We start from the raw sequence: 18,810 nt of genomic DNA on the forward strand, positions 1-18,810 counted from the left end.
CGGTTTGCCCCATACTGTTTTCATGGTAGTGAATAAGTCTCATGAGATCTGATGGTTTTATAAATGGGAGTTCCCATTTATAAACTCTCTTGCCTACCACTATGTAAGACATGGCATTGCTCCCCATTCACCTTCTGCCATGACTGACAGGCCTCCCCAGCCATGTGGAACTGTGGGTCCATTAAACCTCTTTCCTTTATAAGTTACCCAGTCTCAGGTGTGTCTTTACCAGCAATGTGAAAACAGACTAATACAGGAGGGATTTTCTTTTATAAGGGGTGGTCATGGAAAGCCATAGAAGTCATATTTGAGCAATGATCTGAAGGAAGCAGAGAATCAGCTATGCAGATAATTGGAGAAAGAACATCTCATGTAGACAGAACAGCAAGTATTACAATCCTGAAATGGGAGTGGCTTGGAGTATCCAAAACATACCAAAGTGACTAGAGTAGAGCAGGAGAGGGAGAAAGTACTTGGAAATGAGAGGACAGAGGTAGATTAGCCAGCTAATGCAGTGCCTTACTGCCCTTGTAAGAATGCTGACTTTTGATGGAGTGAAGTGGGGAGTCATTAGAAGGTTTTGAGCAAAGAATTAACATGGCTTGACGTGTGTTAAAAGGCTAGCTCGGGTTGTCATGTTGAAAATAGACTAGGTCAGGGGCAGTGGGGAAATCTAAGCAGGTATGCCAGTTGCAGTAGACAAGTCAAGAGGTAACAGTGGGTTGGCAAAAAAAAAAAAAAAAAAAAAAAAAAAAAAGTCAAAGCAGTGAAGATGGTAAGAGAAGTTTGCATTCCCAATATATTTTAAATGTAGAGCCCCCAAGATTTTCTGCTATCCCATATGGTGCTCATACCTCCCTCTCTGGGTTGCTTTCGGCATCCTGACAATTAACACTGTCAAAGTTTCAGTTGTATTTGAGCATTCTCTACATCTTGGAGCCAAGTATACATCTAAAATCTATGCATGTCCTCCCAAGTCCAATCTACACATCAAATAAATGAACATTAACATTACATAAATCCTGCATAGGAAACCAGAGAAAGATAAAGTGGACATCTTTATTCATCTATACCCTAATCACAGGTTATAAAAAGTCCAAAGCCAAAAGGAATGCAGAATGCCTCCAGATGGTATGATATTCAGTTAAGGAAATACAGAATGTCATCATGGGTGTGAAATATTTCTAACCAGAAAAGGGAACAAGAGCAGCAGAAAGGAAAGCAGACCAGGGAAGTGATCACATTTGTTATCCCTAAAACAGGGTAGCTAGCATGGTATGATTATTTTTTGTAAGGGTTCTTGTCAATAGTCTCAAAAGCAAGGTACAGAACTCTTCTCTCTAATTGCTGAAGTTAAGACGAATTGGTGTCATTTTTGTTTTTCTTGTTTAAGATAAAGGAGTTAGCCTAGCTCTACACATCTTTTTCTTCCTTGATTTTCTTTCATACATTCTGAGATGCTAGCTCAAGATAATTTTTTTTTTGAGATGGAGTTTTGTTCTCACTTTCCACAGCTTCAGTGAACCGTTACCAACCACAGTCTGAAAATATTGAGTGGAAAATTCCAGAAATAAACTATTCCTAAGTTTTCAATTGTGTGCTGTTCTGAGCAATCTGATGCAATCTCACACTGTCCCACTTCATCCAACCTGGGACCTGAATTTTCCCTTTGTCCACTGTATCCACACTGTACATGCTGCCTGCCCATTAGTCACTCAGTGATCACCTCAGTTTTCAGACTGACTGTTGCTTTATCACTGTGCTTGTGTTCAAGTTACCCTTATTTTACTGAATAATAGCCCCGAAGCACAAGACTAGTGATGCTGGAAATTTGGATATGCCAAACAGAAGCCATAAAGTGCTTCCTTTAAGTGAAAGTGTGAAAGTTCTCTATTTAAAAAGAAAAGAAGTTGTATGCTCCAGGTCGCTAAAATTTATGATTAGAATGAATTTCCTATCCAGGAAATTGTGAAGGATAAAAAAGAAATTGGTGACAAAACATACAAATGTATTATCCACACTTTCAGGCAGCCACTGGTAGTCTTGGAAAGTAGTCCCCTCATCCAATAAGGGAGAACTAATGGACTAGAATGATCTTTATTGAAAACTGACCATCCCTGAGGACACTGCTCCTGCACCAGCCATATCAAACGGAAGCTGTTTTTCTTCCATATCCCATGCACTAGGCTGAAAAAAATGGCCTTCCTATCTTTCAGCCTACTGCATGGGAAATGGAAGAAAAATAACTACATGCTGTCTCCTGGAACCCGTGAATGTTACTTTATATAGCAGATTTTGCAGATGTGATCTTGAGATGAGGAGATTCTACTAAATTTTCTTGGTGGGCTCAAAATGCCATCACATGTAACCTTACAACAGGGAAACAAACGGAGATTTCACACACACAGAGGAGAAGGCAATATGAAGACAGAACAGAGAGAGATTTGGAGATGTTGGCTGTGAAAACTGGAGTGATACAACCACAATACCAGTAGCCATCAGAAGGTGAAAACAGCAAGGAATAGAAATTCTCCCTCTTGATCCCCTGAAGGAAGTATGGTCTCACCAACACCTTGTTTTTGCCCCGGTAGCACTGATTTCAGACTCCTGGCCTCTAGAATCATGAGAGAATAAATTGCTGTTGTTTGAAGCCACGAAGTTTGTTAGAGCGACCACAAAAACTAATATAACCACATACTTCAGAACCTACAATTTAAGTAGGTGATTTACCATCCTGAACAGCTGCTCCTAAACATTTTTTCATCTTTCTCCATCAAAATCCTGGGTTGGTGTGATGTGCACACATTAGTGAAGGACATGTTGCTAGACTTACTCGCGAAATGCCTCTTCTTTTCACAATCACCTAGCAACCTCCTGACCACCATTCTCTTGCCAAGGATTTGAACACTCGGCTCACCTCATTCTCTCCCCTCTTACACTTTTGTCCTTCCAGACAATTTCAGCAATCCTCTGGCCCCTGCAGATTTTTTATTATCTCAACTCCAAAGACACGCCCTTTCCCTGCCCTTCTGCTATACACTCTCATGGTCTTCCCTACATCTTGTCATTGCAAATAATTTCAGAATCTCAATTCCAGTCATACCCGCTCTTGAAACACCACTGCCAGTCCTCCCAGTGTGTCAACTCTCCTTCTGTGCTCCAACTCTCTTTTGAACACACAGGGACCACCATTGCACTTACCCCACCATTTATCACAATTTCCTGCCACATTCCACCCACACACCACATGCCCTCATATCCCTTCTTACCCAGTGCACGGGTTTTTGTGCAGTATCAGAACTATTTCCTTCCTAACACCCTTTTGCCCCAACCTTCTGTTTTGTTCACTGACTAACTCCAGTTTGCTTGACCAAACTATCTGCCTACCTTGAACTAGTATCTCACTTTAAATTCATGACAGCCCATGTCAAAGGGGAATTCAACACTGCCCAGCACTCCCACCCTCCTTCCCTGGGATATTTGTTGTCTTTTTTGCCAAAATAACTATTTCAAAAGTTCTCCTCTTTTAAAATACACAGTACATTTCCCCCACTCAAAATCTGCTACTGATCTTAGCTCATTCCTGGGTGAGGCAAAAACAAAACAAAACACAAAACAAAACTCAAATACCAGATGAAACAAACCTCATATTCTCACCACCAAAGCTATTCTATTCTACTTATTTTTCCTCTCTCTTGACAAGTGGAAGCATTGTCCCTACCTCGAGTTGGGACCCATCTTTCCATGTTTTTTCTGGATTTCATCTCTGTTCAAGGAAATTTTCCTTTTATCTCTCATATTATTCTTTTCTCTCTCATATTATCTTTTTCTCTCTCATACAACTTTTTCTTTTCCATCTTATATTGTCAATTGCCCTTTCACAACTCACAACCCATGGGCTTACATGATGCTTTAATATTACTCATCTAGAACAAAAACAAAACAACTTTGTTTCACTACCATACTGCTTTCTGGCTATTTCTCATTTCTTTTCAATATTTCACAACCAAACTCCTCAAAATTATTTTTACTCATGGTCTACTTTTTTACCTTCTTTTCTCCACCTATTTTTAGGGGTTTTCTTTCTCATCCCACCCTCTCTATAAAAATACCCTTCTGTTTTTAGCAAAATCTCAAAGCTAACAGTCAATTGTCTATTCTCATGTTGATCGATCGCTCAGCAGCTTTCAACCTAGTTGGTCACTTCCTTTGTTGAACCCTGTGCTATAGTTTGAATAGTGTCCCCGAAGTTCATGTGTTGGTAACTTAATCCCCAATTCAACAGTGTCAAGAAGTGGAACATGTAAGAGGCAATTTGGCCATGAGGGCTCTGTCTTTATGAGTGGATTAATGCTTTTATTGTGGGAATGGGTTAGTTATCAAGAGAGCAGACTCTTGATGAAAGGACGAATTCAGCCCTCTTTACCTTGGCCGCCCTGCTCTCATGCTCTCTCTTGCCCTCCCACCTTCTACCGTGGGATGACACAGCAACAAGGCCCTCACCAGATGCCGGCTCCTAAGTCTTGGACTTCCCATTTTCCAGAACTGTGAGAAAAGTTACCCAGTCTCAAGTATTCTGTTATAGCAGCTCAAAATGGACTAAGACACACAATTCTCCCTCGATTTCCATGGCACTATGTTCTTCTGGTTCTCCTCTTATCTTTCTGTTCACTTCTCTTTATTATTTGTTGATTTCTTCTTCTCTGTTTAACATCTAGATGTTGGGATTCTCTAGGCCCTATCTTTATCCCTCTTCTCTTCCCAATGTACATCTTCTCTTAATGTCATCTCATTCAGTTCCATGACTGTAAATACTACCTATGTATTGATAACTCCAAAATCTATATTTGCAACACTGACTATTCTACCAAAATCTGAACTCAAATATCCAGCTGTCTTCTCAGCATCTCATATTTAATCTTAAGGATAACTCTTGATTCACCTCCCAAATTTATGTTCCCTCAGTCATCTGCATCACTAAATGATACCTCCATATACCTCAGTTGTTCACTCTGTGACATTGGTAATAAGAACCATGGAGTCTTTTCAATCAGGCATCTCTCAATTTTTGGTTGTTGTTGTTGCTGTTTTTGAGACAGAGTCTCACTCTGTCTCCCAGGCTGGAGTGCAGTAACACGATTTTGGCTCACTGCAACCTCCACCTCCCAGGTTCAGGTGATTCTCCTGCCTCAGCCTCCTAAGCTGGGACTATAGGCATACACCACTATGCCTGGATAATTTTTGTATTTTTAGTAGAGATGGAGTTTCACCATGTTGGCCACGCTGGTCTTGAACTCCTGACCTCAGGTGATCCACCCACCTTGGCCTCCCGAAGTGCTGGGATTATAGGCATGAGCCACTGTGCAAGACCCATCTCTCACCTTTTGCATCTTAATCTTATTTCAGAGTCTTAGAAACTCTTCATTATTTTTCCTGCACCATCTTCATACACCTTCAATAGTAACGTAGCCCTGGTTTGTCTAGTTAGCTACCTTTCTCAGACATTGTTCTCTGCTATTCCAGCATATTGCCACTCAGTGTTACATAGGGCATGAAACTTCTTGAGGAACTTGGCAATCTTCCAAGGATATGCTATGTAATCAAAGCCCAAGCCTTTCTTCCTTGGAGTGCCCATCGAGGTGATTCCATAGTCTTTCCCCTAAGAGACGGTATGGGGAATGTTGGGGAGAAGAGTCTTCTTAGGGGTACGATCTAAGCTCTTGTTGCCTCCCCTTGGAATTCCTTTTTCAAATCTTCCTTAAGAATAGGAAGACTGGCCAGGCACAGTGGTTCATGCCTGTAATCCCAGCACTTTGGGAGGCCAAGGTGGGCAGATAATCTGAAGTCAGGAGTTCAAGACCAGCCTGGACAATATGGTGAAATCTCGTCTCTACTAAAAATACAAAAAATTAGCCAGGCATGGTGGCAGGCACCTGTATTCCCAGCTACTTGGGAGGCTGAGGCAAGAGAATTTCTCAAACCTGGGAGGTGGAGGTTGCAGTGAGCCAAGATCGTGCCATTGCACTCCAGCGTGGGTGACAGCAAGACTCTGTCTCAAAAAAAAAAAGGAAGACTGTTCATGTTCCTCACTTTCTCTTTCCTATATTTTGGCCTGTTATATAAACTTTATGTTTTTGGTCTCTTGATACACAAAGCCAAAGCCAGTATTTTATAATTCTAAAAATGACCTTTGCTTTCCCCACAATGCCTGGCTCGAGGTCTATGGACTTTGGTATAAGTGTACAGAATTCTACAAAGGAGCTCAAGAAGGATGAACTTGACTCTTCCAGGCTGTATCTCTCCTGAGAGTCAGTACCCTTAAAAATCTTGGAATGATGAAGGAGAAGAGAGATTGGTTCAAATAAGTCTTGGAAGAAGAGGGAGAAGTAACACCACAGCATCTTAAAAATATTATCAATATTATCCCCTGCTACATTGTTTTTCATTGTTTTGTAGGTTTTTTTTTTTTTCTGTGTCTTCTGAGGAATTTTACTGGGAAGATATAAAAGGCTACACCAGGGGCTTCCAGCCAAGTGCTATTTTAAACTGAAGGTCTTTATTTTTTATAGAAGTAAATTTTACATACAGTAATTTTCTTTCATCTCACGCATTTTCTTCATGGAGCCATACCTGAGAAGAAAGAGCCAGGAAGCAAGCTCAGGTCTGGAAGCGGCAAGTGCCAAAATAAAATAGAAGAGGATCTAAAAGAGCTCCATACCCCGCGTGGTTTGCTCCACGCCACACCTGGTTTTATCCGCACATTAGATAGGTGGTAAGTTCGTTTCCTAGGGCTGCTATATCAAAACGCCACAAAAGGGATGACTTAAAATCATGGAATTTATTCTCTCATACTTGTGGAAACTGGAAGTCTGGAATCAAGGTGTCAGCAGGGTTAGTTACTTCTGGAGGCTCTGAGGGAGCGTCTGTCCCAGGCCTGTCTTCCAGTTTCTGGTGGTGGCCTGCAGTCCTTGGCGTTCCACAGCTTGCAGGATGAGATGCCTCCCTCCGATCTCTCTGTCTTTCCAGAGCATCTCCTCTCTGTGTGCCTCTGTGCCCTCGCACGGTCTGCTTATAAGGACACCAGTCTTCGGACTCAGGGCCCACCCTTCTCCAGTATAATCTTGCCCTTAACTAATCATATCTGCCAAGACCCTATTTCCAAATAAGGCCACATTCTGAGATTCCAGGTTAGTGAATTTGAGGGAAGACATTATTCAACCCAGTACAGATGTAAGGAAAGACTTTGAAATTGTGACAAAATGTGGCAGTATTTCTTCAGAGGCTCCAGGTGAGCCATCCACCCAATTATAAGTAGGAAGCTGAGAAGGGTGGTAGGTTGAAAGTCGGGTTATGTCCTCTTGGCACAAATTTAAAGGTTAAGTGGACTTTTGAAAATATAGATGGCTAGCATTTGGTTTTATTCATTATTCCCTTCTCACTTTTCCAGAATCTACAGCATCTTCCCTCTTTTGTTTTTGTTTTTCACCTATATAGTCAATAGTTCCAGTGCAAAAAAAAAAAAAAAACTAGGCTAGACTAGAATTCAAACACGTTGCCTTAATGTCTTCTTTCTGTCATTTACTATCTGTTTGGACCTAAGAAAGTCACTTCCCTGTGCCTGAATGTCCCCAAACTGTGAAATAATCACAGCCCCAATGATTTTTATAATTTAAGTTTATAACATTTACCTCTGAGGTTGTTAAAACCTAACACTTCTCTAAGACACTTAAACTCTTGAAATACTGTATTTTATCAAGGAAGCAAGGCACTCTGAAATACCAGAGGTAAATTTTCATCCAGAATAGTTGTTATACAAAAATATGTTTATGTTTAAGGTGATAAATTCTACTTACTTAAAAATGCATTTATATGGAACACATATTTATCTGGTATTATTAAGTAATATTCCAGGCCAGCCATCAAAATGAACTACACTGCAAATAAATATGTAAATAATTGAATACCCATGGAATAGCTATCCAATGAGTTTTGAATGCTCTATAGAATAAGGTATTCCTGTAGATGTTTTATTTCTATTTTATGCAGTAGAAAAGAGAGATGGAAGGGGGAGAGGGAGAAAGGGAATGAGAATAAACTCATTAAAATTTCGCTGCCTCTTTAAGCTTCAATTTTCTCATTTTAAAAAATGGGGTTGAGAATTCCTTTTTCCCTCTGAGCTCTGCATTGGTTATACAGTGTGGTTACAGTATTTACCACTTAATCAAGCTCCAAAATGCTTAGTATCTTGCTAGCATATGGTAAGTGCACAATTCGTATTTTTAATAAATGAAGGAATGAGTATGTCCAGACTACCTCGAGTGGTTCTTCTGAAATGCAGCTCGTTACTGTTTTCACCTATGTCACCCTGTCATGCTGATTAGTCCCAGTGTGCCTATTGCCAAGGTCTTTTCTATAGTTAGCAGCCCCTGCTTTGGCCACTAGATGGCACAAGAGGAAAGTTACTTAAAGACAGCAAAAGAAAGAAAGACGGGTGAGGTTAGCCCCATATGAATAAAGGAGCCATCCAGGTTAATTAAGTAAAACAAGCCGCCAGCATTTCACCGAAGACATTGCAAGGAACTGAAGCCTTCATGAGACTGGACTTCAAATGAATTTTGAGCACTAGTGGAAAGAAAAAAAACAGTCTGCAAACAGTAATAAGATACTGAAACCAAAGCCTTGAACAAAACATTCTGGAACACCACGAGTATCAGCAGAATGGGGGCAAGCTAAGAGAGGCCAGACCTGATCACACACCATGATTAAGGATTATCACCATTACACAGAGAAACCCAGACCTGATATGAAAACTCCACTCAATAGAGCAGATCTGTTGCATATATTTCAGTTTAATTTAACATAGACAAAACTTTGTGTAGTTCTAATTTCAGAGTCAATTTTTAACCAATCCTTGTGTCTATTTAAAGTCACCAAATAACTCCCCTAAATATTGTCACATGGAGGTACCTGGGCTATCCAGACTCCATTTACTACAGAAGTCACGAATCTAGAGTCCCGAGTGGGCAAAAGAAAGCAGGCATCTGGTACATAATGCCTTTTAAAGCCTCGCTTCTGTCTGGTGCATTGCACGTGACTTACAGATGCAACAGACAACTCTACTTGCTGTGCGATTCTGTGCTTACCAAGAAACTTTCCAATTATAAATGGACTTTTCCTGTAGATCTGCCTCCAGGAAGAAAAAGCTATGTCCTTGTAAGCACAGAATTAATTCTCTGAATCTACTGGACTCAAACCTTGGACAGTGTTGAATTCTATGTTGAATGCCCCCTGGAATAGCTCTTCACAGATCACCAATGCCCTGGTGACCACATATGGGCCCATTTTCTTTACATCCTTTTTTTCTACTTTTCTAGGCATGATTCTCCATCCTGGTTGCAGATCAAAATTATCCATGAAAATTTTTATTAACTCAGATCCCCAGACTCTATCCCGAAAGATTCTAACTCAATAGATCTAGGGTTATCCAGGTATCAGTATTGATAAGAGGCCCCACAGATTCCAATAAGGCTGACCCTAAATCTATGGTGTTTCAGAACCATGCATCTTCTAGAGTATAATTACATAAGTTAGTCCAGGACCATAGACTCATGGAAGATATTATTTGGAAAAGGTCTCTAGATGCATAACAACCCCATACTACATCTTCAAACCCTCCAGTTCCCATGGAAGCTGAATACAAAGGAGTCTGACTGGAAGCCACTAGCCCATTGAAGCTTAACACTAAGAAACCAGCAGACCTTTGGGAGCTTCAGCCTTTAACTAGAAGTATCCAAAAAGTCCTATTAGCTATTGGAGAAAAAGCTACTGATGCCCTATCTGCCCAAAAGTATATATGTTAAAAAGTCAAGAATTTCAAGATGGCAACAGCAGAGCATTAAACCAAGTGTGAGGTCTTTCTGAGCATGGACTGTTGCACAGCTGCACAGGGCACATGCCCATGAGGTGGCCCTATGCAGGGTTATTGGGGAAGGGCTACAGCTGGGGCAGGACAGTGATTTATACATCTAGGAATAGCTGTAATCTGTTCAATATCTGATCTTCCTCTCTACTTACTTGTCTTTCTGTATCCAGGAGGCAGCCAAGGGGATCTCTTCAAAATGCAAATTCAATAGTGTCCCTCCCATGAGGAAAAGCCTTCAATGGCATCCCATTGCTCTAGGATCAAATCTAAAGTCCTGAGTATGGCCACAAGTGCCTGTGCCTTCTGGCTCCTGCCTGCCTCTCCCACCTCCTGCTCCCCATTCTCTTTATGCTTCCGTCACGCTGCCCTTATTTCCGTGCTTGCCATTTCCCAGGCCCCTTTCCGCTTGAGTCTTCACAGATGCAGTTCTTTGCAGCTAGAAGAATCACCCCTGTCTCTTCTCGCTTAGCTAAATGCTACTTAGCCTTCGGATCATAGGTTAAATGTCGCTTCTGCATGAGAGCTTCTTTGACCCACATTGGGACACACTCTCCTCTTACTCTGTATTTGTCCCTTATAAACTTATTTCCACTGTTCTTACATGGTGAGTTGTGCAATTATCTGTTTAAAGGCTATCTTTCTTGCTAGACTACCTGCTTCTCTGTCTTATCACTGCTTTGCTTAGTCAAGTGTCTGAAACACAGGGAGCGAGGACTCAAAAAGCAGTTTTGAATTAACTAATGAGAAACACAGCAACAAATGCAGAAAGGGTGAACATATCAGGCACTAGTATCTTTTTCTTGTTGAAGAATCACATCTACTTCCAAAGCCTACTGACCTGATCATGCAAACCACTCCATACATGGTACTAAACATCCCTTATGCCAAGACACCACAATTGTCCAGGACAATCCAGTTTTTTAGCTGTCACCTTGGAATGCTTATTAACAGTACCTACTTCTGCTCACCAAACTGTCTGTGTGGATGCTGAATTATGTGGGTGATCTAGTTACACACCATGATCCAGTAACTCATGAGCCATCTCTCTTTTTCTCTCTCTGTGTAGGTTAACTGATGAGAGACAGCTTCTGTGTTTTGGTGGCTGCGGTATTAACAGCAAGCTTAAGTTATTAAACCGAGCAGCTTTAATCCCTGAGGCCCCCTGGAGCAGTAGGGATTAATGTATTTTTACTCCAGAGCCAATGTAGCTATTCCAATGCTCTAAGATCTGCTCTCTGCAATGCCCAAACTGACTCCAATTGCCTTTCTCTAGACCCACTTCTTCATCGTGGGAGAAGTGATGGAATTCTACTTGGAGATCGACCCTGTCACCTTGAACCTGATCATCCTAGTTGCGAGCTACATCATCTTGCTCCTGGTCTTCCTCATCTCCTGCATGCTATATGACTGCCGAGGCAAGGATCCCAGCAAGGAGTATGCGCCCGAGGCCACTCTCGAGGCCCAGCCCTCCATCCGGCTGGTGGTGATGCAGCCAAGTGCCCCAGGGGCCCACTGGCCAAAGGGGCCTGGCCTTCCTTTGGGGGATCCCACTCCACTAGGGAAGAAAAGCACAATGGTATGAGGCTGGCTAAGGGACACTGGGGAGAGACCACTAGACTTTCCATAGAGACAAACTGCTCCCTGTCATGGCTCCAATTCTCTCAGCACATGTGTCCTGCCTGGTGAAGAAAGTGAGGACTCTGCCTTACCTGCTATTTTCTCGTCACCTTCATTGTGAAAAAAGCAATGGTTTAAGGTAAGAAGCCCAAAGTCAAATTCTCCAAATGCAAAATGTTAGCAGCACTATAGTATAATGAAGTTGGCTACTGGTCCATTTCTGACATTGCTGTCCTTGCAACTCACAGGAGAGATTGACTTTCAAGCAAGGGTTAAAAGAAGAAAATGCAATAGGGTGTGTGTGTGTGTGTGTGTGTGTCTGTGTGTGTCACAAGGAATAAGACTAACTCCAGTCTAGCCTATTCTTTGCAAATCTTTTCCTTTCAAGGCAACCACATTTTTGCTTTTTGGTTTTGTTTTGTTTTGTTTTTAAGAGACAGGGTCTTGCTCTGTTGCCCGTGCTTGAGTGCAGCAGTGTGATCATAGCTCACTGCAGCCTGGAACTGGACTCAAACAACCCTCCCACTTCAGCCTCCCATGTATAGGTGCATGATGCCACACATGCCTGGCTTTTTTTTTTTTTTTTTTTGAGAGATAGGTTTTCGTTCTGTTGCCCAGGCTGGTATTGCACTCCAGCCTTAAGCAATCCTCCTGCCTTGGCCTCACAAAATGCTGAGATTACAGATGTGAGCCACTGTACCCAGTCAAGGCAACCCCACTGAATTTGTTCAGACTTCAGAACATTATTATTTCTGTACATATCAGCTCTTCACATTCTATTACTAACTCTGAGGCAGAATAAGGAACACATACAATTATAACAACAACCCTGGGAGCCTGGGTTCAAATCCTGCCTCTTCCACTTGCTAGTTGCATGGCCATGGTTAAGTTCAGCCACCTCTTTGTTCCTCAGGGATAGTGATTGGACCTCTAACTTTTGGGGGCTATTTAAATGAGTTAATTCACCAAAAGCACTTGAGATAGTTCTTGACACACAGGGTTAGCTATGATGATGATCACTGATATTATTTCCTTCCATATGCCTCATCAAAAATTTAATCTCCAGTCCTCAAATCTGACCTGATCCAATACAAAGTTACTGAAAACTCATTGAAGATTCCTGAGGTACCACAGCTTGGTGCATCTGCCCCCAGAACACTGCTTGCTCTCCCTTAACTCTCTTTGGTGCTGTTGAATTACATGTTTCTTACCCTGTTCATTAGTCTGTTTCCAAAATTTTTGAATTATTATCTCCATGGTGTGTATTTTTATTAACCCTCCCTCCCCCAAGCTCAGAAAAACTTAGGTATTTACTTCAGCATTTACTGAACCCCTTCTTTCCATCAGGACCTGTGTGGAATGTGGGGAACGCTCCCGTGTGAGACCCCTAAAAGGCGTGAGTCTCACTATACGGTGAGTTTGATCCCAAACACAGTTTCCTACTGGAGGCAGTCGAGCTATCCGGAATATAGGAACCGAAAGATGATTGATCAGTTTCTAATATCAGCCACAATATCATCAGCCACAATATCGTTTGGGCCTAAAACTATGCGTTGCTGCTAGACCGAGTGACCCCCTACCAGCAACCAGTTCCTGCTTTTTAACCTTTTTTATGACTCTTTTAAGAATAAGTTTTAACCTTTTCTTTACTTACCTGACTGCCTAATGGTTTAACTGTCGATATTTGCAAAGCAAATGCCACCATAAGGGATGGCTTTGATTCCTGACTCAGAGATTCCTGAATGGGAAATTGAGTTAAGTTGAGTTAGGAGTAGACAAAGGAGAATCCGGTTAAAAGATATTCTGATGAGCAAAACCAAAAAACTTTTCACATCTCAGTTCTAAAACAAGATCAAACCGGAGATACCTGCAGCCAGGAGGAATAATGTCTGGATGCAAACAAGCTTTGTGATTACAGGAAATTCTGTTACTTTTTACAACCACTGATTGTGTATCTGACTTTTCAATTGTATAGGCCATGTAAGGTATACATTTGCATTTCCTCTTGCAACCATTGTGTATCTGATTTCTCTATTGTATAGGCCATGTGAGGCATACATTTACATTCCTCTTGCTATGACGTAAACCAGAGCCAAGAAAGTGTATTTATTCCTGGCATTTGAAAAATAAAATTTGCTGTTTAGGCACAGCCTATCAGCCCTCCAGACGCCTCGCTTTCTCTCTCTCTGTCTTTATTATTTTCTCAGGCGCACTCCCTCTTCCAGGTATTGGGACCCTCTTGCAGGTCGAGAGACCCCCGGGCAGACGTGCCTACCCGTCCGGACGGTCCACGACAGTGGAAATAAAGAGAAATGAATGTCATGACCCTGCCCTCTAATCTTTGCTGCCCAACAGCAGGAAGAGGGGTCAGGCATGACTTAGGCAATGAAGGATAAGAAAGCTTTGCAGATGCTCTGCTAGAGGTCCACATAGGATACAGGAGTCCTCAGAGACGAGTGTCTGGCATACAGAAGATGCTCAGGAAATATTTGAATAATGTTGAATGGCTAATTTCATCTTAGACTCAGGTACCAAAGATAAGATGATTTGTCTTAAAAGACATTATATGCAGTCAGTAATAATATAATAATTATATACATAATCAGTGAATATATATAATGAGACATATACATTTGTGTGTATATATATATAGTCTATATATATATATATATATATATATATATATATAGTCTATATATATATAGAGAGAGAGAGTCTATATATAGACAAAGACATGAGTGTCTGGCACACAGAAGACACTCAGGAAATATTTGAGTAGACAAAATATATATGTGGATAAAAAAATTAGTGCACCACAAGAAAGTAATGAAAATAATGATAATGAATTTAGCTTTTTCAGAGAGAGAAATAGAAAATGTTCAATGCATCTGATATTGAAGTTAAGAATATAAAATATTATTCTCTCTTGGACTCCTTTTAAAGTAAAATTTTCAAACATTTTAAAAGACTATGAAGCAAACATTCATTTAAAAATATTTCACTTACATTTCAATTCTATATTAGAGCCAACTAAAGAGGAAAGATGAACAGAAATAGAGGACAGAAAAATAAATTGCAAGAGAGAGAAGGAGAACAAAAAGCAAATAACAATCCTAACAACAACAACAACAAATAAGAGGAACAGAAATAAAGTCAGAGAAGAGAAAGAGAAGATGAAAAAAAAAGGAAAAAAAAAACTAAAAAGACTCTAAAGTGAATGCTGGAATAGCTGGCATTGAGTTACTCCAAGCCTCTGGTTCATTTGATTTCTGATTCATTCCATTTGTTCTTCAAGAAGGTACCAGCTTTTCAGTATTTAAAACAACCTTTTCAACATAAAAGGAAGTCTTAGAATCTTATAAGAACTAAAACTAAGAATTTTACAGACCAGAAGCAGTGACTCATGCCTGCAATCTCAGCACTTTGGGAAGCTGAGGCAGGAGGATCACTTGAGCCCAAGAGTTTGAGACCAGCTGGGGTATATAGCAAGAGCCCATCTCTCTAAGAAATTAGAGAATTAGCTGAGTGTGGAGGCTGCAGTATTTTGGCTTAATTTGGATGATAGCTTTGAGAAGGACCCAAATCAAACACTTCCAAGGCAAAGAAAGGGAGGGAGATAAATGGGGATTTATCAAGAATTCACTACCTGCCAGATACTTTTTATTCATGATATCATTTAATCCTCAGGCTCCCCTATGAGATAGTCACGTCTAAAATTAGTTCAAAGATTAGGAAGTGGAGGCTCCCAGAACAGTTTGAATTTGCACAAGTCCAAGCAGTTTATTCATGTAAGAAGCAGGATTTGAACTCAATTCCAGATGTGTCACCTCCTACTATCTGTTTTTTCACAGCTATTAAAGAGCAGTAGTAAACCCATGATTGTTGCACCAACCCATCTCTCTCCTTTGCTAGAATTGCATGCCTAGGAAGTTGCTCCGTAAGCATCTGTTTAATCCAAAGGCCTTTCAGATTTTCTCCTCTGAATAAGATGCCCCATCAGAGAAAAAATAAATTATTGTGATTTGGCCAGAACATCTCCTGATATTCCAGAAGACACCAGGACAGAGTTGGACTAGGCATGGACTTTGTACTGGAAAAGCCTCACTCAATTTCCCTTCTGTCACTATCTGCTATTTAGCGTTTTGTGTTTTTTGTTTTCTTTCTTTTTCTTTCTTCCTCCTTCCTTCTTTCTTTTTTGAGACGGAGTCTCACTCTGTCACCCAAGCTGGAGTGCAGTGGCCCAATCTCAGTTCACTGCAACTTCTGCCTCCCAGGTTCAAGTGATTCTCCTGTCTCAGCCTTTCAATTAACTGGGATTACAAGTGTGTGCCATCACGCCGGCTATTTTTTTATATTTTTAGTAGAGACAGGGTTTTGCCATGTTGGCCAGGCTGACCTTGAACTCCTGACCTCAAGTGATCCACCCACCTTGGCCTCCCAAAGTTTTGCGATTACAGGCGTGAGCTACGACGCCCAGCCTGTTTAACCTTTTGTGTATTAATTAACTTCCTAAGCCTTTTTTCTCAACTAAGAAATGGATATATACCTTGAGCCAAGGAGTTTGAGACCAGCCTGGGCAACACAGCAAGACCCCGTCTCTAATAAAAACTAGATATAATGTTAATATAAATGAGGTTTAGAATCACACACATGAAGTATCTGTAATATAGTGATAAATGAAAGCCACTACCAGCAAATAAGGAGAAAATAAGTAGAGGCAAGAGATGGCTTAGGACAGTTTAAACACATTTATGGGGGGTGTTGAGGGGAAGGGGCAAGAAAGGTTAGACAGCTGCCACGTGCTGTAGAAATTTGGAAAGAAAAGGTAATGTCTGTTATGGGTTGAATTTTGTCCCCCCAGAATTCATAGGTTGAAGTCCTTAACCACCATACCTCAGAATGTGATCTTATTTTGAAATAGTGTCATTACTGGTATAAGTAGTTGAGGTGAGGTCATACTGGAGTATGGTGGACCCCTAACCCAATAGGACTGTGTCCTTATAAAAAGGGGAATTTTTGACACAGATATGCATGCATGTGAAGAATGGAGTTATGCAATCACAAGCCAAGGAACTACCAAAAGGTAGGAGAGAGGCTTAAAATACATCCTTCTCCAGTATCTTCAAAAAGAACATGACCTGGCTGATGCCTTGAACTCAGACGTTTAACTTCCAAAAGCGTGAGGCAATAAGTTTCCATTGTTTAAGCCACTCAGTTTGTAGTATTTTGTTAGGACGGCCCTAACAACCTAATTCAGTACCTAAAAGGAATGTTTAGGATGTGTGATGAGTCGTTTCATATTTCAAAGCTCTTGAGGGTCAGTTACATGATTCTGCTGGATGGGATGCTATGCTGAGGTAGAGTCTGGGGGAGAAATGAGAAGGCCAAACTTAATAGAGGTTGCCTAGGAAATAGATGCTGCACAAGCAGAGTAATGATTTATTGTGGAGGTTTTGTTTGTTTGTTTGTTTGGTTGGTTGGTTGGTTGGTTGGTTGGTTGGTTGGTTGGTTTTAGAGACAGGGTTTCACTGTGTTGGCCAGGCTAGTCTTGAACTCCTGAGTTCAAGCAATCCTCCTGCCTCAGCCTCTGAAGCAGCTGGGGAATTACAGGCACACACCACCATGTTGTGCTTTTAAAGAGGGTGGGATACAGGAGAAAAAAATCCTTTAATTCGTTGTGTCTGTGAAGAGGGTAGAATGTAGGAGAAAAAATCCCTGGTAGAAAAATGTGCTTGTGGTTTGCCAGATGAAATGCAAGGGGTAATTGAGAGGAATAGAAGTAAGAAACTCTTTATTACATAGAGAAGGATTAGGGACAAATCACAAAGAAAAGATATTATGGGTTCCAAGCACAAAACTATTTGAGTGAAGCAAAGACAGTTCAGAATTACCCCTAAAGTATCCCAGTCTCTTCAGATACCCAGATACACTTCAGAAGCCACTTAGTGAGTGCCAGGTACCTCGTTTAATCTTCCTGAAGACTTGTAAGAGGAGGAACCATTATTTTTATTTTAGAGACAAGGGAGTTTCAGACTGTCAGGCAAAAACCTTTAGGCTGAAAGGGTGGGATTAGTAGAATCCAGGGATGCCAACTCTTCGTCCTGAGTTTACACTGTAACTTTATAGCTGCCCAGAATCCAAGCAGAACAACAGGTTGATTCAGCAAGGTGGGTGCAGAAAAGTCATGTTTTTGAGATCTGTCTCTTCCTGCCATCACTTTCAGGGAGTACAAAATAACATAATCTCTTTGATTAGAACAATTTCTGAGAACTAGAGGGCAGACACAGAAAAGTATTGCCCAAGAGTGACAAGAACAGTCTCTTTCTCATTACATCATCTTCGCTGAAAACACTAGTGATTGAGATACAATAATAAATGATTGAGATCACATATTATCTACCTCTGTTATCCAGTTCATTTCAACTTTGACTTTCTTGGGCTGGCAGTGTTCCATATAAGGGTTTTATAACACCAGGATTAAGAAAGATTTTAGCTATTTCACATCCTCCCAAGATCGTAGGAAGTTGTCTGCACCTTTTTTTTTTTTTTCTCAAAGCTTCTCTGTACTCAGCCATTATTTAATTAAACACCAGCCATATGCTGGGATCTTCTGGTTCTCTGCTTGATGCATTGCCAGCCTGGTGGCCTCAACTGCAATTTGAAGTTGACAGGCATACAATACAAAGCTCAGGAGACACTAGGAAGAAGAGGACCTGGCTTGGAGGAATCAGGAAGACCCAGGGAGGGAAAAGCATGCTGCTCCAAGTGAGGGCTTAAAATTGTCCCGTAGTGGCTCAGTGGAAACGTGGCAGTGGAATTTGGAATCTGGAGGGTTTGTCAGAATTGATAAAGACATTCTTATCACGGAAATGTATGCATGAAAAGCTGTTTGCCATTGGGGGAGGGAGAAAATGAATATTATAGAATTTTGGAGACAAAAATGTATATGCAGCAGTCATTATACACATAATCAGGAGGAAAACCAGAAGATCTAGGGGCCAAAGGGGAATACTTGATTTCTTAAATGGCAGCAAGACTGGGTTTGACAACTCTCACTATCAAGAATGTTTCTCCGTACTTAACCTACATCTCTTCTGCTCTTAGACTTTATATTCATTTTCTCTTAGTTACTCACTATTGGTCTTTTTGAAAAAAAAAAAAAAAATTGAGACAGGGTCTTACTCTTACAGCCCAGGCTGGAAAGCAGTGGTACCATCATAATTCACTGCAGCCTTGAACTTCTGGGGTCAAGTGCTCCTCCCAACTAGCTA

General features: G+C 41.0%; 1 protein-coding gene across 1 annotated transcript; it reads left to right on the top strand.

The window, feature by feature from the left end:
* Positions 1 to 11,222: 11,222 nt before the first annotated feature.
* On the top strand, positions 11,223 to 11,504 carry SMIM36 (small integral membrane protein 36). The gene has a single exon (XM_074389102.1). The coding sequence runs from the start codon at positions 11,223 to 11,225 to the stop codon at positions 11,502 to 11,504; it is 282 nt and encodes a 93-aa protein (XP_074245203.1).
* Positions 11,505 to 18,810: the final 7,306 nt, after the last annotated feature.

The sequence above is a fragment of the Saimiri boliviensis genome, chromosome 17, assembly GCF_048565385.1.
Source record: "Saimiri boliviensis isolate mSaiBol1 chromosome 17, mSaiBol1.pri, whole genome shotgun sequence".
Taxonomy (NCBI): Eukaryota; Metazoa; Chordata; class Mammalia; order Primates; family Cebidae; genus Saimiri; species Saimiri boliviensis.

Excerpts from the sequence above, each read along its gene's own strand:
- SMIM36 (XM_074389102.1), top strand. The coding sequence starts at position 11,223 with ATGGAATTCTACTTGGAGATCGACCCTGTCACCTTGAACCTGATCATC.